The 23,416-nt window shown below is 35.2% G+C and overlaps 2 protein-coding genes across 2 annotated transcripts; one reads left to right on the forward strand and one right to left on the reverse strand.

The window, feature by feature from the left end:
- Positions 1 to 277: 277 nt before the first annotated feature.
- LOC118269875 (uncharacterized) lies at positions 278 to 7,192 on the reverse strand. Its single transcript, XM_035585223.2, has 4 exons — positions 6,940 to 7,192; positions 2,790 to 2,945; positions 2,122 to 2,284; positions 278 to 361 (listed from the first exon to the last, which is right to left on the reverse strand). The coding sequence occupies exons 1-4, from the start codon at positions 7,048 to 7,050 to the stop codon at positions 294 to 296; spliced, it is 498 nt and encodes a 165-aa protein (XP_035441116.2). The 5' UTR covers positions 7,051 to 7,192; the 3' UTR covers positions 278 to 293.
- Positions 7,193 to 19,484: 12,292 nt separating this feature from the next.
- On the forward strand, positions 19,485 to 23,338 carry LOC126912852 (uncharacterized). Its single transcript, XM_050707162.1, has 5 exons — positions 19,485 to 19,771; positions 20,009 to 20,285; positions 20,604 to 20,696; positions 22,497 to 22,647; positions 23,166 to 23,338. Exons 1-5 carry the CDS (start codon positions 19,485 to 19,487, stop codon positions 23,336 to 23,338), a joined length of 981 nt encoding a protein of 326 aa, XP_050563119.1.
- The last annotated feature ends 78 nt before the right edge of the window (positions 23,339 to 23,416 follow it).

Raw genomic sequence — 23,416 nt, forward strand, 5'->3', positions numbered from 1 at the left:
CTTTTCCTGCGGGTATCATAAAAGCTAACGAAAAGTAGATAGGTTTGCGGGATCTATTGCTATTGATGAATCGGTTAAATGTCTTTAATGTAAAGTTATATCACCATCTTTATTATATCAGCCATACGACGTCCACTGCTGAACATAGGACTCTCCCAATGATTTCCTGATAGGCCGGTTTGAAGCGACCTGCATCCAGCGGCTCCACAGTTTATCACAGTTACAAGTGCCATACTTATTTCTTTTACGGCTTGTAGATAAAAAATGAAACAAAAAATTCGATGTACGATATATTAAAATTGACTTGCACTTAGAAGACTCAATCTGTATGAACTGACCACAGATATAAAATGCGTCCACCCTGAAACAAATGAAATACGATTTATTACACAATCTTCTAGTTATTAGGTACATACACCAGAATATCAACATACCCATTTTATTCAATGTCTATATTAGATTTTTAACTTTATTGTTACCAGATGTGGTAGCTAAAGACCACTTTGGCCCTTGTCTACTGTAAGAGTAGAAAACTCAATATATGGGGATGGCATTTGCAAGTGTCAAAATTTACGTCAATCCCATATAATTTAGTTTTCTACTCTCTTTGTAGAAAAGCGCTAAATGTCATTGGGATAGAGGTTCAGGTGCCATTCCAGACAAGGTATGTTTTTAACTGAACATTTTAAAATAGGCACCGAATACATTTCCCAACCGGAATCTCTCATCTTTTTCAAGACCTTATGCTCTACAATCACATTTGCGACCACTTGAGTAAAAACGCATTGAGGGAGGCAGTTATTACTCTCACATACACTCAAAAACTGGCCGAAATCCTTTCAAATTTTGTGCTAAGTACCATATAAGGGTAAGATAAGGATAATGGTAACCGGCAAATAAAAAAATATTGTCCAATATGGACTCTGATGTTATCACATTTGGACCGAAAACGGAACAGAAAGAGAATGAAAGCTATATTATACTTTTCTGTCTTTATTGTTCGGATGTTTTAAGTTTCTTATATAGAAATCAAATGATTATCCACTCAAACGCCCGGGCGACTATAGTCGCCCAAAAATTTTGGCGTTAAACGCCAGGGCGACTATAGCAGCCCAATTGACTTGTTAACCCGACACTTCCAACGAATTTTTATCTATGACAAGCTTCAAAGAGCTTTACGAATGTTATACTAGATGGATCTGTATTAAATAACGCATCTATTGGTCGGTAAAACAGTATGCCAGGTGACAGCAAGAATATAAAAAATAATTGTTTACAAACTGTGTGTCAAGTTTTGTGAAGTGTTTGCGTTTAAAATTGAAGTATTCGTTTATTTATCATCCTACTGTATTAGTGTTGTATATTAAAATAATCCTTAAGATTCATTCTTTCAAAATAAAACAACGAAAATAAATAATTAAATAACGTTTAGTCAAAACTTGTTCAAAAAAACAAACAAATATTTAGCCCGTTCTGTTAAGTTCAACTTTTTTTTATGCATTTGTGATTGATTTCTGTACTTTAATTAGTATATATTTTGATTCCTTAATAATTCAGCTTTATACTGGTATTTTTTACTTTGCTCTAGCTGCAATAGTTTGCTAGAAAATACACTTTGAATCGGTAACGGCATGGGGCGCTCGACGCGGTTCAACACAGATCGAGCGCGTGGGCGTACAAGGTGTTGACAGGTGTCGCACGTTAACGTTTGAGTGGTTATGATAAACTTTTACTCTCAAAGCTTTAACTTTAAACTGTGATCCCCAACCCAACCTGAACGTGGACATTATAGCAGTTCATTTCGATGGCAGGAGGCCTATATTTTTGCATGTTGTGGACACGAGATGTCGATCATGATAATTAGTAATTCGAGCGATCGCAAGTGCGACTGCAGGTAAGGTCTCGTGCGTTTTCCGGGTCGGACAAAGTATTATGGGCTTTTATAAAATTCTTCAAGTAGCATTAAAGTCTGGTATTGTGCCCAGTATATGGCAATAAGCTCATCCATGAGTATTAGTGTCTTTATTCAGTAATGTGCACCTCTGTCTACCCCTGTTAACAGGCGTGACGTCGCGCTATTTTATTCTACACCGTAACTCACGTTCTATCATTAAAACTCACCTAGACCCACGATCATGACGATGACCATCCATATGAGTGCAATAGCCGGTGGATACCGACCCTCGAATATTAACAGCAGTGGTATTATGATCGCCAGCACTAATTGTATACACAGATACACAATACTCATCCATATGTAGTAGGACATTAGGTCTGGATTCTCCTGAAAGGGGAATAACAATATAATAATTAGTCTCAATGGAATTTTTAAGACACTTGGCGCTAGATACACCTAATTTAGGAAAATCTTATAGTGTTGCCATGTCCTTGAAACATTCTTAGCGTATATTTAAATTGGAATAGTATCACGATGCCTCTTATCTACACCCACCAATTATTTTTTTAAATTACTGTGATAATCACGGTAGTGATAAACAGCGCAAGCGTTGTGTGTTCGTCGTTCAAGAAGTTTAGGAAGTCTTCTCCAATCTTCTTAATCCCCAGCAAAAGGCCGGCAATCCACTTATAACACCTTTGGTGTTCCGGGTGTCTATGGTGGGCGGCGCTGATTGCTTACCATCAGTGGTAAAAAACCAGACAACCATGACACTGCTTACTCAAATAAGTCTTCGTACGTCATGACGTATCTATATATCGTGACGTATGACGTCATGACATATGATGACGTCATGCGTCACGATATCATGATATTATACAATAATACTCACATCCAGAGCGGCCATTAATAGAAGGACAGAAGCCAAGACAAACATGATTGTGACGATGACAAATATTGAGAGGAACATAACTAATATTATCGTGGACGTCGTCAAGCTTTTTCTGTCTTTTATTAATAACATTGTTGATATTGTGACGCCGAATAACTGAAACAAAAAAACATAGAAGAACTGTAAGTAATTGATAATTAGAATAATGGTAAAGGTTTTAAAAAACATTTATTCGAAACATTTAGTTTTCTATGTAGCCTGAGACAGGTTTTAAGATTCAGTAGTTACCGCATATAAAATATTTCACTGAAATTTTACATTTTAAATACTATGTTTATATTAATATATTATTTTAAATTTTAATATATATTATGTTTATGATTCTTAAAAATAAGGGAACAGCCTTCTACTTTCTTTGCCTAAATTTTTTAAGTCAGGTAATATGCCTTAAACATAACTTTGAAAAATACTATGTTGAAAACCGCATCAAAATCGGTTCAGCCAAACGCGAGATAATGAAATGCGCACAAACAAATGAGAACCTTCCTTTTTTGAACTAACAATCTCCATTATTGAGTTCATGCCTTTTGAAAATAAATAAAAGGAATCGAAAATAGTCCATAACGACGTCTAAAATTAAGACATTGCGACATCTCCAATATTGACTGTTTGTCAACAAAAATAGTCAGACGGTATCGAGAAGTGCTTCATAAATAACTTTGCTTCTATTGTGACCTTTTATCTTTGTATTCAATTTCATAAATATTGTCAATTCTATTTCTTTTACAACATTCTCAAGACACTTAGCAAAAACTTCTGTTATTTTATACTTAACTAGCGGCCCGCCCCAGATTCGCATGGGTACAATAGTGATATTTTTATACATATAAAACTATCTTGAATCACTATCCATAAAAAACCGTACAAAATCTGTTGCGTAGTTTTAAAGATTTAAGTCATACCAAGGGAAATAGTCAGACAGATATCGAGAAGTGCTTCATACAATGTAGTGATTGATGGATGGCGTTTTGCATCCATACCTAAAGTGATGAGACGTAAATTACATGAGATAGAATTAAGGGTGCTTTTCCAGAAATGAGCTATGTATCTATGCTAAGAAGGTGCAATAGCTAAGCTATGATACTGTGTCACCGTTTCCACTGACACTAAACTATGTAGCTGTGCGAGGAAGATGCGTAGTTCAGGTATGTGATGTATCGATAGTAAGGAAGCCATCCATAGCACGTATCTTTCCGTATAAAAACATAGCTCAGCTGAGTCCGTTTCCACCAGTGCTAAGCTATGTGTACCAATGAATATTATTGGTGGAAGCTAAACGCATTTACAGCAATGTAGCATAAAACATTTCAGGTGGAAAATTACCATAACTCTTTTAGTCAAATATTGCGTGGGATCAAGTAAGAGTTGGACACTAAAGCTACGTCATAATAAGTTTAGCTTTTGTCAGCAATACCTCCACCTCAGTAAAAGATCAAAAATTGAAATTCATAGCGCAACGTTCGTGCAAGCCAAGGTATAAGTTAGCAAAACTTAAAACATATGCACAAGTAGCAGTTTCAAAGCTGGGTCGTTGCCACAAAAGACTTTAGTTCAAAAGAGTTAGAAAACAAAATCTAAAATAAATATTTTCTTAGAAATGATATCTGAGATCTTTTGAATTGAATTTTTCTTCACAATTCGTTTGGGTAAAAAATAATAATCGTCACGCCTTTAATCCCCGAAGGGGTAGGCGGAGGTGCACATTATGGCACGTAATGCCACTACAATATGCACCCACTTTTCACAATTTATGTTTTAAGTCCCATGTAGGTGGTGAGCCCAATAAATAATTATATTATTTGCTAATGAACCAAAATTCTAAGATTTTTATTGATAACAACATCAGAATGTGTCCATATGTTTTTAATTATAAGCGCTAACGATAATAGTTCAATGAACCGTTACTTTATTATACTTCAGTATATGCTGTACTTAATAAAATGTTTCATAATTAAATAGCCAGGAGTAATCAACTGAACATTATACTGAGGTTGACATAAGTCAAACTAGACTGTTTCTTTGGTTTCTTCATAGAACATCTCTGATGGAAATACATGTCATCTGATCCTGTGAAACTATTTGACCGTTTTCGATTTGCTATAAAGATGCGCCTCCGCAAAGTAGTTGTGCGAAGATAATGCGCAGCTCCAGTAAGCGACATATTGATAGTAAACTATCCATAGCAGGCATCCATAGCACGTATCTTTTCATATAGAAACATAGCTTAGCAGAGTCCGTTTTCACCAGTGGTAAGCTATATGTACCAATTAATATGATTAGTGGAAGCCCGAATTTACCACAACGTATCGTAGTACATCTATGATAGAAAAGCACTCAGAAGGTTGTATTTGATCCCCATGACATCAAGAGCCTCTGTCATTACGGCAATTGGCATGCACAATAAAATCCGAAATAATATTCTGGTGTACCAATAGCAAAAAGTTCGCCCCTAATGCACTGCCACTACTTATATTTTCAAGCACCATTTCGCTATTACGCTGTACTAAGCAACACAATATTTTTCTAAAAATAACGGTTGACACACGTACATATACTGAGAAGAAGTCTACTAGTTTCAAGCCACAGGGACTCTTCATCATGAGCAGCGTGCGCAACAATGCGACGTCGCGTAGCCTACCTACTGCACTATATAGAAGTGAGTAAAACGTTTTTTTTTTTTAGTTAATTTAGTAGGTATGTCTTACGATAGTTATTATAAAAAAAATATAAATATTTTTATGATTTCATTACCAAATAGCCTTGAAACGAACTTAGTATTATTGCACGTACTTAAAATATCAATATTTCCATTAATACTAAGCTAGCCCTTCCTACGTAACTGATATAGGTTTTAGGTAAGCTGTAATTAATAAACCTAGGTTCAGACCCCGAAGTAACGTTAGACAAGAATCCAATTAATATTTTACGCGCAATGCATATCGGATCAAGGATCAACTCGTGTGTACTGAGCCTTAGGGCGATTTTCCACCAGAAGTGTGTAATACTACGTTGCTGTAGATACGTTTGGCTTCCACCAATCATATTCATTGGTACACATAGCTTAACGCTGATGGAAATGATAAATGATATGGATTTTTGCAAGTGATAAATAACGTAAATGATATTTATTTAAGACAAGTAATGTAATACATAATAACACTTTTATACATCAATAAGTGCTATAGATGCGTGCTATAGATGGCTTCTTTAATATCAATACATCGTATACTCAAGCTTCGCATTTCTTCGCACAGCTACGTAGCTTAGTATCAGTTGAAACGGTCATATAGTTTCACAGCTTAGCTATTACATCTTCGTACCATAGCTACATAGTGCATCTCTGGTGTAAAAGCACCTGTAATCGCAAGCAAAAGGTAGTAATCTGGATAGCTGACATTATCTACAAAGTTTCATTATTTATGAATATAAGAAAAAGTATAATAAATGTATACTGAAAACTGGTGAATTGAATTCCTTTGCAAACACGTTGAAGGACGATCAACATCTTCAAATTATACGTAAAGCTGTTATCGTTTATCCTCATAAAATCATAGGCATGACTACGACTAATCTTATTCAGCAAAATAATGCTAGTTTGTAAGATTTGACTAATCAAGTCTGTCTAACGTTAGACATGATTCCAAAATGTCTTGAATATTAATGAAATAATAAAAATAGCTTTATTTCATAGCACCCAAAGTTTATATTCGTATGAGTGTGTTAATATCCCTCTTCATAAACAATATGTTAACCTACATATTTGCCGTGCCAAAACGTTTGAGTTAATTTCCACTGTGTCATTAGTACGACTTAAGGAAATTGCTACAAAACAACACAATTCCTTTATACATGAATTTCTTGGAACTGTTCCTAAGGACACAAAGTGAAACGTTTACTAAACAAAACTTGAACAAAGACAAAAACCAAATCGGGCTTACGCATGAAACACTTTCCACCTACGCTCCACGTCAGCCCCGCCTAGCTATTATCCTAGATTTTCAGTCCAAAGACGCCATAAAACGAGCCTTTTGTTCTGCAGACAACGTTTACGTTTCAAGATAAGACGAAATTATCAAATAGGCATTCTCACAATTCCCAGTATACCGATGAGTCTCGCCCCGCATCGTATATTCAAGTAGTCCAAACGTGGCGCCGTCTGTGGTATCTTCTCCAGAAGGAAAATATTCTCGTACACATCCATTTTATAGAAAATAAGTTTCAAAATACACTAAAAAATGTGTAAATAGAAAAAAATGTGTAAATCTTGTAAAATATAAGGTAAAAAATCGAGTACATAGTGCCAATTATCGGCAATATAAAAATCAACGTGACGGCAAAAATGTGACAATGCTTTTTATTTTTAGGAGCATAGAGAATGGAGGGACCAAAAAGTTTGGAAACAGAATTATAATTTGTTTATTTGGACAATATTGTAACAGAAGCAATCGGTCCTGTATCGTGGGCGTTTACGAATCGTGGTTCCATTAATACCCACGCACTGGTTGCTGGTGGACATTTATATGTTTAGGGACCACATATGAAAATTTGATTCTTTGTTGGATTTTTATCCAATGGTTGTTGTGTGAGTATATAAGTGAAAATAGCAGCATCATGGCATTTGTCTGTATATTTTTATCAAAACGGGATTGTTTGCATTTTTTTTTTCATCATAACAAAATAAATGTAATCAGTGGTCGAACAGTCTCGTAATTCAATTCAGACCACTTTATTTTACAAGTAGCTACAGGATGTGTATAGTATTTTACTGGCGAAAATTTACAGACCTCTACTTAATATATTTAGATCTCCACAGAATAATAAAAAGCAACAATAATTTTATTTTTAAAAATCCTCCCATCCACTCCCAATGCACCAAATCCTGCAAAAAACTCCCAAAAATGTGACAACAAATCCTAAATAAACTTACCCATTTAAAGTCTTCCCGGGAATCCCAAAAGAAATAGTGCAAAAGAAGCGTGTGACACACCTGTGAAGCTGTGTCACAGAACTCATGAAGGCGAATTTATCCATGCAAGTTGAGAACTGAAGGCCTAGTACAAGTTTATTTTACGTTCAACGTGATCGAAACGTGATTGGCTCGCTCCAATGAACCAACCAATCAGAGAGCTAAACGCGGAAACATTTCGATCTCGTTAAACGTAAAATAAATTCGTAGTGCGCCCTCTGTTTGCCGAGTCTCGCAGTAAATCAAATGAGTAAGACGACGAGGCTTATCGTTGGAACACACTGCAGACGTTTACTTGCGCTCTCATGCTATTTTTTTATATTAAACTAATATGGTGGGGTGATCTTTTCAACACCGTCGAACTCAGTCTTTAAACGACGGAGTTTTTTTAATTGGTTATTTGTTCTATTTTAATATTGGATAGATGCTTGCATCTCTTCTGTGTAATGTTAGACATAACATTATACTTTAAAACTGTAGATTTGAAGGTCTTTTACTTACGAAATTCTGAAATTATTATTTTCGGAGTATGGCGAATTCATACAGTATAGTCTCTGAAATTAGCTTGGGCTTCACACAAAACGGACTAAAAGTGACTGTACTACAACACATGTTAGTAAAACTGGTGTGATATTGATGACACGACAGTTTCGTTAAAACAAATTTCGATGACCTAGATTGGTAGCGTACCTAGAACAAGGTTTTGTTTATATTGCCTAACGAATAAAGTTTTTGTGCTAGGCTGTTAGGATAACAACATGCCAGCTAGATCTTTTTTTTTGCCGAATAAACGTATCTAGCAGTTTGCTCTAAAAGTAACGGCTTTTCGAACAAATATGGCGTTTAGAACACTTTTCTGATTTGAACAATAAAAATTGATATACATTTTTGCTCGTTACGGGGTGTTTAAAAAAAAATTCAATCCCAATTTCATCCCGTAAAAGTTTTTGATATTAGCTAGAAATTACGTAAAAATTGTTTGCTACCTAAAAGAAAAGATATTTTATTAAAAAGAGAATAAAGTTAAATATCTAAATCCAAGTAAGATACCAAGGTATCATGTACATACATTGATTATAATAAATTGTAATTTCAAACACTTGAGGCTCAAGTATTTAGGGTGAAACGTAAATCAGTGTAAAATATTGTGGCTTACACTTTATCACGCTATTAAGGCTGAGTGAGACAAACCTTCTTACCGTAATACCACAGTGTAAATTGTGTGAAAACGCCCTTACAGCAGCTACCGTGAGCTAACAATAAACGTTTAATTAAATTGCTGACAATGCAATTAAGGTATAATTGAAACAGCCTGTGAATACATTTCGTAAAAGATATTTTTTTCTATTGAAATTAATTTCGTTGGTGTCTACCAATCTACTTAGCGTCGACAGAAATGACCTATTTTAATAAAATATGGTTTGACGAATTGTGATAATTTCAGTTATTGTTTTTAATGAATAGGAATGATGACAGGGTACGAAAATTAAAAATGTATTTAGTCCGTCTGTTAGGTAATAAAAAATAATGGACACGTATTTTTTTATTTTGTCATTTAAAGTAACATGATGATGTAGATAAAACGAATCAAAGTTTAAAAGTGGAAGCCAATACGTAATTTCTACATATAAAATGTAACTAGAAGTGATGTCACGCCATATTTAAAATCGATATATCTTCGAAAGTACTTTGTTACTAGGTACTACTACTATGTAAATAAAAACACGATAGTCCCTATTTATCTAGCAACATTGCACTTATTTTGGCATGCAGTCGGTTGGCAGTCTGCCGCTGGCTTCATGGACTTATCAGCACTGGAGCGCGTAATTTATTAACCGTCTCATACCGTTTTAGCTGCAACACTGATATAAAGGTAGGTCTTTATTACGATCCGGAGCTGCGGACTACCTAGCGGGTTACCGAGGCTCCGGCTCGAAAAGCAGAAGTAGGAACTAGGTGATTTTTAGTCAGTAAGAGTCTGACACTCCCTCTCTCCTCGCTCAAGGCATGAGAAGGCATTGGATGATTTCTCCCCCCTTAAAAAAATATTTATTACAAACTAGCGGACCTCGCAGTTATTTCGCCTTGTCAATTTTTCTTCATACATTTGTTGAATTTTTCTTCCAAAAGAACCTTCTCCTAACAATAAATTAGCGGTTCTCGAGACTTGCGCTAGCAACGCATTTAGCAATTCATTCTCTATTGTAGATGTTTATCTAGCTGTGATTATAGAGAATTTTGACTAATGTCATAGTTCATGACGTCACATCTTTTAATCTCTGAAAGGGTATACATTTATTCCAGGTCGCAATTCTGTAAAAATATAAAGTTAAAAAAGAAACAATCTTTTGTACTCAGAAAATCAAAGATGTCTCATCTTTCTCAGTAATCAGTAGAAATATGGTGAAACGAAAAGTAAAACTGGTTCGTCTCTCGAATGTAAACAAGAGAATGATGAAGCATTTTGGTTAAGAAATTTAAAATTTACCAGTTTTTTAATATTTCTAGGAATCTTCAGTGGTTTTAGAACAACGGAAGATTTCTGAGAAAATGAACAAAATAAGTCTTCTCTAAATATTATTTTTTACAAAAATTGTGTAAACACGAAATTAATATAGGTTACGTATTTTTCCACCTTCAGCTTCATCATCCTGTCCCACCAAAGGGTTGACATTTTTTTAACTGGGGAAAATCATGCGAAGCCTTCTACCGCCTTGGGCGAGGTGAGAAAGATAGATTCAGACTCTTACTAACTAAAAACCACCCTGTTCCTACACCTGCTGTTCGAGGCCCCAGTAAACCCGCTAGGTAGTCCGCAGCTCCGTCACTCAATGTCTATACACAATACTAAGTCCAGCCCCACTTTGATATATTTCATAAAGCAGTAAAGTTTAGATAAATAAATACTTTCCCCAATCAGAGATTGATCTTCAAAACTCGTGCATGACAACCACAAAGCCTACAAAGCTACCAAAGTTTTCATTATACTTTTTCTAATAATTAAATATTCCGTTTTTTCCTCATATTTTCCGAAGTAGGTCGAGGTCGAGATCACCCTGTTTGGTTGCTTTTACTGTGATTTTGATTAATAATTCTTATAAAAAAATATGATTATGAAATTATTTATAATTCCTTGAACTCTGAATAATGTGACTGTTACAGATATGTATGGTCGTTAAAAATGAATAATAATAATAATTAATTCCGCCAATCGCTTGGCTCATCTCTTAAATCCTTGAATAGATCATCACCTTCAGCCATTTTTGTCCACTTTGATCAGTTTACTTTGACTTTTGTATTTTCCTTTTTCTATCACAAGCAAACACTTGAGAAATACGTAAAACAAGAAATATTCTTCATTGGGAACCATTATTAATACGACGATGTCGACAAGAATGTGGCTTGCGCGTACTTAACTGTGCCGTGTGGTAGACACATCCGTGTTCAGTCTTTTCATAGGAGCATAGCATGTGCAATTAAAACTGTGTCAGGCATGCACGTGTGGTAGGCGCATTACAGATATTTTGTATACATTTTTATATCTCATATTACTTTTATGGCTTTAAGAATTCTAGGTCACTAGAATCTTTTCAACGATTTCAAACTTCTTAATTCTTCTTCTTTTCTTTCACGCATTCTTAAGAGAAGAGTCAGATTACTTAAAACTACCTGTTTTCCTTTCCGAGATTCTATAATAGAGATATAATCTCTGTACCACCACTAGATGCGAATGGCACTTTCAACTATCGTGAGACATACTAAATTATCTAAAAAATCACGGTTTACTCACGAAAATAATGGAGAAAAGCTCTACTAGTTTCGTTCAGTAGGTTGCGCGACGACGCCGCGTCTACGCTCACTGGTCATGATGAAGAGTCCCTCTGTGACTCGAAACTAGTAGAGACTTTCTCCCTTAACTAACGTGTACGTCTCACGATAAAAATATGTGTCTGTGTTTGCTGTCATTTGTGTGAAGCAGAATAAATAAATGAATAATATAAATAAATTTATAGTTAAATTACAAAATTATTTATAACAAAATCAGCCTACGAGAGGCACAATGCCCATAGACAACCATAGACAACCATATTACCTACGTAAAAGTACCAAAGTTGAATACATTGAAGCGATATAATTTATTCACTTGTTCAGAAAACAGTCTAGCGATGGAAAGCGGCTCAGTTTTAGTTGTTTTTAATTAATTACTCCCTAGGGCTAGGCACTTAACGAAGATTCTCCTCGGTTAAGGTCATTGACTCTTACAGCTCGTTCCAAATGGTCTCGTTTTTAAATAAGAGGTTAAGACTAATTTTAAGAGAGACCTTTCATTTCTAGAATTACTAAAATATGATGACGTAATCAAATACACGAGCAGTCAGTTATAATAGAACTATTAAAATTAGATCAAATTACGGCTACTTTTATTTCAACTACTGGCGCGGTGTCTGGGCAACCAGCTACCACGCAGCGTATAGCGGGTTTGATATCTGCAAGGAACAACTCTTTCTGTGATCCACAAATAGTTATTTCGGGTCTGGGTGTCATGTGTATGTAAACTTGTGTGTTTGTAAACGCACACACAGGAGAAAATCCTAGTATGGGGCAAGGTTTAAAAATAAACGTTTAAAACAAAGAATTCCAGATACATCAAGAACAAAGCACAATTACTTATCGGCAGCTACAAAATTTTCAAATACTCTCTAGAGTAATAAGAAATTCTAAAGAAAAACAAGGCAATTCTCCACAATAGTGGATTCGCTAGGAAAAGCAGAGTTGGGTAGAAAGAAATGTACTTTTCTTTTATATGTGTAATACCCGTGGGGTATGTGTCGAGCCTAATTGTTGAGATAACCGACACTTTTCAAGTACTAATGCTTAAGGCTCTGAACTGAAACGCTTAGTAAAATTCCTTTTAAACTCAGTTAAAATTTTGTTGAATATTTCTACGTTCGCTATTTGAGTTAATAAGTAAGTATACTATGATCTTTATAGACATTCATATTCGAAAATGTTATCTTTAAATGTTAAACATGGTATTTGAAACGACACGAAAACAAGCTGGCAGTCAACATAAACAAAAGAATTAATAGATGGTATGGAGTCTGTAGTTACAACATACAACTATGACGCGTATGAAACTGCAATATTCCAATAATACATACATACAAATATAAATAACCTCACGCCTGTCTTCCATAGCTGTAGGCAGAGACAATGGAACGCCAATTGCTACGAATCTTACATACCTTTTTCGCTTCATCAACAGTCATCAGTCTTTTATGCCAATAACTAATAATCAATTTCGTCCACAATTACGTCACATACGTCATTAAAGTACATACAGGGCAGTGATCTTCTACCTACAACGTACACGTGCCAAACAAACAATAAAATTACGTGTAGACATATAAGTAGGTGTGTATATAGGTACTAAAACAATATCAACCAAAATACACCTTTACCTATAAGCATTGTATCATAACCCTTCCTCCTTATTTATCTAAAGGAAAATCAGTCACTGAAACCCAGTATTCACTCAGCCATTGAGGTTCACAATATCCTCCGGACCCGGACCCACATCTCCTCACTTACAATTATTTGTTGAGAGAAACTCCTAATAAATACATGATAATGGACAAACGGTGTCTATTACATTTCCCAAGTTTATCTTAGAAACTAAATTTGCCGTGAATTTTGCTTTTTTTATTCCTTTTTTGTTTGGCTATCTTTTGTAGATAAAAGGGGGTCGTTTTGATTTACCGCGTTGACCTCAAAGTGACCTCGTTCGTACTCTGCTTCCTGCTTTATATTAAAATCTTCAACTCATTTACTGATTTATAAAGGACAGTCTATTTACAGGTCAAATACATTCTTAATTAAGTTTTAATGTGGACCGAAATATGTTTGAGTTTTGTTTACGGTAACTGAAGCTGTTGTGAGAAGTGTATCATACATTGTGTGTGTATGTTTGGGTACCTTAAAAGGCTGGCTCTTGGCGGATGGATCAAGGGCCTGATGCAGAAGGTACGGCACGTATTGTGTGGTGGTTTCTATCTCTGGATATAGATAGGGCTATCTACCGGTAGCTTGGACCATGTTCCCGCTACCGGTCGGCTCCTATTTTTAAAATATGGTATCAATTATTGAATACTTTAATAATTTCATAGCTCTAAAGTTATAAATATTTACATTAAAAAGTTAAGTAGGCAAAAAATAGACACTGTTCGTTTTGTATTCCAAAAAGATTTATAACAAAGCGGTTTTGTGTATGTATGTTTCCTCTTTAACATTATATATCTGGTACACACGTATCTCATGTTAATCCAGCTGAATTTAATCTCTTTCCGAGTGGTGTACACGAGAGCATATGAATATTATTCCCAGAAATGGAGAACACTAAAAATACAATGTGTATGCTTGCTAATAACTTGAAACATTCCCATGACGTTTACATTCTCATATTATTGTATGTGCGAGTAAACAACAGGCAGGATGAAAACATAGCAAACTCAAACGAAGGCATCCCGTTGTACGAATATAATATTATTTCTGTTTTCGCCTGCGCTTATATTACCCGACTTTTTCGGCCCTAAAAACCTCTCTCACAGAGGTACAAGAATTTCAGAAATGTGCAGCCTTTCCAATGGTATTTGTGCGTTACAGAAAGCTTTGTATTTCGTTTTGCTACAAGGAAACTCTCTCTCGCGTTCCGCTACTATGAAAAACCATTTTAATTACGAACGCCCCCGTGTGTTTATATCACGGGACGGTGTTTAAGCCACCTTTTGAAGGGACTTATATAGAATCCCCACTTAAATCTCAGCTTCGTGTTCGCTTTAAAATGGAAATTCAGGATAATGCGCGGATGAGAACGGCTTATTTGACAGCAGCCTGGTAAAAAGTTAAATAAGGAAAACCAAAAGAATATTATTTCAATTACCTTTGAAAGCTTTACTTGGTGTAATTGTGGGAGATTGAGCAGTTCTCCTCGCCCCACAAATTTAGACGACCGTGTTGTTTTACAGACGGAACATTTTTTGGCGCAAATTCATGCCCATACTTACTGTGAAATTAAGGGTACAAAGGCCAATTATTTCGAGAAGGACGAACTAAGATTAGCATAACATAATTATTTAATTAAGAAAAACACGACGAAGAGAGAAAAAAAATATCCAAAGCGAGTATAGTCCGGGCAAAACAAAAGCTAACCACGGCTAATGAGAGCTCGTTAAGATAATAATTTCCTCGTGGAAGGGAATTTCTGTATAATAAATCATTTGGTTTTTACGAATCTTTGCGTTGTCATACTTTGTGAAGTATATCGTGGTTATAATCATTTAGTACTATTAGGATTCATTAGCTTTGTCACCATTTTGATTTATGTCCAAAGATTAGTGCAATTAACGACCATTCTGAGTCAAAACTAACAAGATAAAACTCTCAAACTTCTTATTTCTAAACCCTTTAATCATTCTAATTTTGGTCTACGTATATTAAGTTAGTGAAACTAGCTTTTGTATGTGACTGGGCAGAATTAAATCATCTACGCATTCATAAAAAATACCTTACACTTTTATGTCCTGGGGTGTTATGTAAAAGTAAGAAACAATTAAGTTCCTATCTGGTAGAAGTTAAGATATAATTTTTTGCAGACGGCAAAAGACTCGTTTTACCTTATAAATACAAAACAGTTTGTATTCTTATCTATACATACATATTATAACAGTTTTCAATTTCCTTCCGAAAAATGCATACAATTTAACATTCCGACGCGAATATCCGCACATAAATCGAATAACGCCGATCCGTCAGTTCGTCAAGCATTTAGCGTCGATACGTCGATACTGGGAATAAACTACATTCATATTTAAATGTATTCAACATCCTTTATTATTCATCCAACGAAGACTTTCCGGTACAAGGAATCGCTTTTTCCCAACCATTATTGTACGAGAATGCGTCGGTAGATAAATCTTTTTCAAGTTTAATGCAAAAATTGTGTTTATGCGTCAGAGCAGGATAAGTTGAGGTTCTTCATTCTTATGTAATATATTCATTTTAACAAGTCTCGCCGTATTACTCTTGTATGAATTGACTTACGACGGAACACCAGCTAATGGACTCAACCCGTTTCTTGCGAAAGGTTGTGTTTTTGATGCGGAATATGATGGAGAATGTTATAATGGAAATGCATTATTTTGAGCGAAGATTCCGAAAAGGGTTGTGTTATTTACGCCAAAAATAATGTTTACATTTTTTTACGAAAACTTTCTATTTATATAAACAAAAGTAGTATATATATATATATATATATATATATATATATATATATATATATCGGAGTGGTTAGAATTTATCTTATATTTTGAAAGATAACTGAATAATTAATTCAAAATTGTGGTACAGGTAAGTGTAATCTGATCCGGAGCTGCGGACTACCTAGCGGGTTTACCGGGGCTCCGGCTCGAAAAGCAGAAGTAGAAACGGGGTGGTTTTTAGTCACTAAGTGTCTTACACTCTCTCTCGTCTTGCCCATGGCGAGAGAAGTCATTAGATGATTTTCCCTCCTTAAAAAGAAAGAGTTAAGAAAATCAACACAAAATCAAAGTCATAACTTAAGCTCTAAACCCAGAAATAGTTAACAAACAATTAAACTATCTGACCTGAAAATCTCTGCCACAATTATTTCCAAGAAATTACACAAACCGGAAAATAGAGACACAGGCAACCCAAATGGACCCTAAGGTTCACGTCTTAACAACTTAACATATTGTAGGATTTAGAGACAAGTAGTGAGATAGTTTTGTCCTTTACAAGATGCCGGTAATCCTAAGTCCCTTTGCACAAAGCCCAGTAACGTATAACCTCTTTGGGGGGCTTTGTGGGCTGCTAAGCAATCAATCTCTTTCCATTCTGACGTCACAGGTGTCAAGGTTACTCGTGAACTGTTGCTCCTTTTATATTGATGTTGTAGTCAATTGTAGAATTTAGTTGCCAACTGCACGGTTGGTGCGGTGACTGGGTAAGTGACTGTCGTGCAACTTGTAGCGGTTTCGATTTTTGCACGGAGCAACTCTTTGTGTGATCCACAAAAATTGTTGTTTCGGGTTTGGGTGTCATGTGCATGTGAAATTATATGTTTGTTGACACACCCATGAGACAGGAGAAAATCCTAGCGGGGGCAAATTTATAAAAATTAATAGGTCGATCTAGCTAAGACTAAGAAAACTCTGTTATGAAGTTATTTAAAAGGTATACATACCTTAAAGTAAGGTTAATAATAATAATCTACCACGAAATTGCCAGGCACAAATGTTTTATAGTAGTTAATCAAATTTTATTAATGTTTTTATACTATTATTAGTCTACAGGGTGTCCATTAATTTTTTTTTATTTATACACTTAATTGTGTATAATACTGGCGTACAATGGGCAGACTTATCGCAGAATGCGATTTCTTAAGATAACCTTTAATATCAGAATTGTCAGTATAAAAATGACCATCACACATCCCATATACGTAAAGAAAAATATGAAGAAACAGAATGTTATACAAAGTTCAAATAAAGGTAGTTTTACAGCAACATTAGAAGTCATTCATTAATCATGGCTTTAGTTTACGTATAAAGAATATACGGGTAATATTTTATCCGCTCGTTAAGCAAACATTTTTTCAACGGACATATTGCGGGAACACGGACTATGAATTTGGTTATACCGGTCATTTGTTAGACGTTAGAGATACCTATCGGAATTAAGGACATTTCACAGACACCGCTACAGACCCAGCTATTAAATTTGAACTTTAAATCGTATGTCGTATGATACATTTCATATCGTCATTACAAAAAGGTGGTAAGTGCACAACGCGCTTGCAGCCTGTTTTGTTCAAATAAAGGTAGTTTTACAAAACAAAAACATCGTGCCGTAATCGGCCGTTTGCTAACTGTATAACCTTTATTTACAAAACATGATACTCTGGAATGATCTTAATAAGTAAACCTGTAAATAGGTCTATCATCATCTGAAAGCTTAGGACATACTTAGATACTAAAGAATCAGATGTTATAAGCTAATCAAAAATAAACTCTAATAATTAATCATCAGTTTAGGTTCGTAATCAGTTTTAACGTCTAGCTGCTAGGAACACAAGGGTCATCCATTTTTTTTCCTCTGGGCGGAGTGTGAACAACAGCACAAAATGCGGAACCTGTTTACTGCCTTGCTATAATCTGGACTATAATACAACCTGAAAAAAGATATTATACATGTGCTTTTAGTAGCAGGGAGCCTAGAATTGTGTCCAGCCCATATGACAATAGGCTCACCCCCTATTACATCGGACTTAGGTATAACACAAATTGTAAAAAGTTAGTGTACATTTTACAGTGGCATTACGTGTCGTAATGTGCACCTCTGCCTATCTCTTCGGGGATAAAAGGCGAACATTAAGAAAATTAAACAAGTAAGTACACATACAGTAAAAATAACGAATTATACAAAAATTCTATATAAGTAGTACTAAAATAATATCACTAACATTTCCTCAATGATATCAAAGACTTACTTAAACTTTTATGAATACACTCTATACATATTTATACAACTAAAAGCTTCAGTATAATAAATAATCCCACGTTATGTAAGAATATCATGAGTTCACTTTGATGATAGATGTGCCTAATGGCTCTTGATTACGTCCAAATGTCCCCCAGAGCACCATTACACTATATTTTTCTAGCCAACAAAATACACGCATAAATCAAAAATGTTCCAAGAATGAATTTGAAGTTTTTTACGCACTACAAAAATGGCGACGATAAAAAATATTAGTTTCACTAATGCTGTTAAGTTTTTGAAGCAAAAACGTTATAAAATTTGAAATGTTGCGAAATAAGCGTTTCGTAATCTAGAAAGTGGTTGCGAATGTTTTTTTTTATGTTTGTAATGACAAAAGGTTAAGGTTAAGTAGATAACAAGAGTGATATACTAATGTCATGTAGTCGAAAATTGGTTGTTGTATGGAATAAGCCGGTAAACGAGCAGATCACCTGATGGAAAGCAATTGCCGCCGCCCATGGACACTTGAAACACCGGAGGCATTACAAGTGCGTTGCCGGCCTTTTCGCGGGATAGGAATTTAAAGGTTTTTGGGGAAACGGGGATTAGGAAGGGTAATTGCGCCTTGGGTAACCTCACTGACACAACGAAACACAATACAAGCGTTGTTTCACGTCGGTTTTCTGTGAGGACGTGGTATCACTCTGGTCGAGCCGGCCTATTCCTGTCGAAGCATGGCTCTCCCACACTTAAATTAAACAAGTAAGATTTTACGATAACATTACAATTAGATATTTTGTAACCATTTTGATTAGTAAAGATCGGAATCCCAACAACAAAAGGTACAATGTTACATCCATGAAATTGCTTTAATTAAAACAATTTCGATGAAACGGTAGCCCATAAATAATTCAAGGATTTCAACAATTTGGAAAATATTTTACAAAATTGTTCTAGCATTCAGTAATTAGTTTGACATCAATCAAAATGGATTAAAGATTTTATCGGTGTTCAATTCCATCGATACAGTTTAGAATAATAGCAGTATAAAATATATTAGACATTTTCTTTATTGGTATTTCGTTTGTTACCAAATATTGTTGTATAACATGTTACTGCAATCTAAAATTTGTGGGAACAGAAATTCTAAAGTGACTCCGATCGACGTTCGACCAAAACGAAATAATTTTGTTCCGAAGAGGCCTGTTTCGTCGATCCAAGCAATAAAGTACCAGATATGTGCAGCATTACTGTTTGGGATCAACAGATTATACCTTCTAAATCCCAACAGATTTGTTCTAATCTTGAGTTTGGCCCATACAATTTTCATGCCCATTTTGGTCTGGGGTATTATGTTTAATGCTGACGAATTATCCGCTACGTACTTCGTCTTCAAGTATACGTGCTGCGTTGAATATATTTTGCTCATAACTATTTCTTTATTCACAAGCAGAAATAAATTGAGGAGCCTTTTTCGGGATCTTGATAAATTTGATGAGATGCTGAACATCAGTAAAGATTTGAATATTGTCGATTCTGGTTATGCGAGTTTGTTTTGGCTGTCTGGTTGTTTGTTTTACAGTTTATGTGAATATATTGGATGTTATTTTTACCTGTCTTTCTTCATTGATAGGACAGTGTACTGTTTTTATATAATGATGCTGAGTCACGATTGTGAGCAGATCTTGTTCTTCGTTCTTTTAAGAACAATTTATGCCAGACTTTCTATTATAAAGGCGCACGTTTTGAAGGTGTTTTCTTCGGAAACCAGAACGGATAATTATAGAAGGAAGTTGAATAAAGTTGAAGCGTTGTCGAACAATGCACAGCTTGATATTAGTTCTTTGCACCGGGTCTACGATTTGCTTCACAAGTGTGCGGAACAACTTAACTCCATTATGAGTTTGTCGGTAAGTTTTACCAAGAATTATTTGCTAATTGGAATTTGAAATGCATGTTTAATAGTTTTTTAATCAAACCATAAATGTAGTTTCTTATTTAAAGTATGTTATAATATTAATAGACTAGAACATAGACTGCACGGTTGGCTGGGCAACTGGCTGCCGCGGAACGTGTCGTAGGTTCCGTTTGTGTGATCCACAAATTGTTGTTTTGGGTCTGGGTGTTTTTTGTGTCAACTTGTATGTTTGTAAACGCACCCACGACACGGGAGAAAATATTAGTCTAGTTAATCTAGTTAGCAAGTTTAAAATTTTTTTTTTTTTCAGATGATAGTAATTCTATTGACTGCGGGACTGTCAACGACAATGCTGCTGAAAATGATGGTCAAAGTTATACAGACAGTTACCGTCAGCAATACTGTAAGTACATACATACGTTATACATTACATTTATTTTGAGGGAGGAAAATCACCCAAATAGTTTTCCCGCCTTGGGTGAGGCGAGAGGCCTAGCGCCTAACGGGTTACCGGGACTCCAGCTTAAAAAGCAGGCGTAGGAATGGAGTAGTTTTTAGTCAGAAAGAGTCTGACCCTTGCTTTCGCCTCCCCCAAGTCGAGGGAAGAAGACATTGGATGATTTTCGCCCCTCAAAAAAAAGCACCTATACACTCAAAATCCAATCACAAAACCACACCAAAATCTAAAACGCATTTATTTATTCATTCAATATAAAACAAACTCAGACATAACTATCAGACAATGTGAAAGGTTTAGAGTCAATATTTGTTCATAAATCCACTAAGGGGCTAATCCCTGGAGTACTAGTTTCCATGTTAAACATAATTCCCCTCAGCCATGATCATCACTCCGAAATAAAAGACGAGGCGATGTTCGCTGGCGACCTTTTAACGTGATCTAGGTCAGTAGAAGGCTTGGCAACAGTACTAATAAACGATAGTAAATATAGGGCGTTATTTTTGTTCCCTATATTGGATGTTTTGTGCAGTGTCAACTAGCATGTCGACACCAGCAATTTATACTACGCTATCTCGAAATTTGGAAAAAACTTTTTTTATGCCAAGTTGCTTAAAATGTGTGTTTACATACGTCATAAAAAAAATGAGAAGAAATATACAAAAATAAGAAAGTTACAAATCTTATAAAACGCTAAGTAGAGGTACTTTTTGAAATCACTCGATTTATATTATGCCAACTATTATTAGCGGAGTGTGCGCGCGGATCACTTTGGTCAAAGTCCGTGCAACACTGCACTAACTCATAGTTAGCGTAGTTTAGTGCGTTCGTGTGTATACTTGTTCGTTTGTAAAATGAACGACTTAGCGACTTTTACATAGTAAATACTTATGTGTTAACGTATTAATTAGTTTATTAATGGTACGTTGACTATTCTTTTTGTAAGTAAGTACATGTTCTTTATAAAATATTGAAATATGCACCAGATGATTGATCATGCACTACCACGTCCCGTACTACACTACGCTAACATAAGTTAGACGTGTATAAGATGTAATTTTTTTTTGATGAATTACGTTTATATACGGCTAACTTGCGCTAAATCAAAAAATAGAAATAATTAAGGAAATATAAATATGAGATATTACAATGAATAAATTAAATATTAAGCATATCAAATTTCAAAAAAGTATCTTAATTAATGTAAAAGTTATCACGTTTTTCCCTTTAAACGCCTCTACTGTAAAGTACGCTTTTTGAGTTAGCGCAGTATAAATTGCTGGTGTCAATGTGTACCTGTATTAGGTACATGTAGGTAACAATAAAATGTTGTATTTGTAGAGTGTGTGTGTGTTTCAATTAGAAATGTTACTTGTGTCCTTTATGTTAAAAATGGCCTAAGTCCGCACTCTTCACAGGTCATAAAATTAAGCTGAATATTTTGAAATTAAAATAACAATATTTGGCACTTGAACGAACAATCATCATCGTAGAAAATCATCTATCTTATGACTTATATTGCCTTCGGTGAGGCGAGAGGAAACATCAAACTCTTACTGATTAAAAACAACCCTATTCGTACTCCTGCTAGGTAGTCCGCAGCTCCGGGTTGGAATTCGATGAATCTGAGAATCGGAACCCAGTTTCGATCGAAAGACAGTTTCAACAACTAATCTGGTTTGATTTATTTGCCTTTTCTCTAAAAATGTTTGAATTGAGCTTTACACAAAGATTCTATGTTTCCAGTTCGGCAAGTCAACGATAATATACCTGTTCGGTCGTGGTATGAAGTTCACCGGTCTGGTGGTGGTTCCCTGTTACTACTCGAGAGTGACGTCATCTCAGGTGGCTGCCATACGGACGTGTCTGCACGATGCTGTGAACTCCAAGCCTTTAGGTAAGATAGACTGGAGTTTAAAATAGATAATACTATCATTAGTTTGGCCCAATTTTAAACCTGTAGTTTTTATATGAGGGAAATGAAACCACTATAATCAAACATGCTGCATACTGCACTATGATGCAACATGTATTTATAACTAGCGGCTTCACTCGCGGTCCCGTGAGATACAAAGTTATACCCTGTCAAATTTCATCAAAATCCGTTTAGTAGTTGTAGCGTGATTCTTCACAAAAACTTTTACATTTATAATATTAGTATGAAGTGTGATTGGATAATAGATAGTATAGATTTTTAACCCATGGCAAGCCAGGAGCGCAGATCTATGTGAGACACAATATGTTTACTATTGTGTCTTATATACCGGCATACAAGAGGTTAAATGTCCCCAAGTTCTTATTCAACCCAGTCCCTAATACTGAAACTTTCGCAAAACATAGATACTCCTACAACGCTAAAATAAATTTGTAAAGCTTCGCATATTTCCACAAATCATTGAAGTTATTTCTTTTCAGATAAAATCGAGCGTCGTAAAGTGAAAGCCTTCTTTCAGCTGACGCGGGAAAATGAATTCACTTACGCCCTAGGAGGAGTGATTAGGCTCAATATGTCTTTGCCTCTGAGTTACATGAGCCTATGTACAACCTACCTAGTTATATCTATACAGTTTTCTAAGTTTTTTGACTAAATAATCTGTAAATAAAGTTCAAATATTAGAATATAATTTAAAAAATAAGGTTTTTCTGCCTGAAATGGTAATTTGTTT

Source organism: Spodoptera frugiperda, chromosome 30, assembly GCF_023101765.2.
Source record: "Spodoptera frugiperda isolate SF20-4 chromosome 30, AGI-APGP_CSIRO_Sfru_2.0, whole genome shotgun sequence".
In the NCBI taxonomy this organism is placed as follows: domain Eukaryota; kingdom Metazoa; phylum Arthropoda; class Insecta; order Lepidoptera; family Noctuidae; genus Spodoptera; species Spodoptera frugiperda.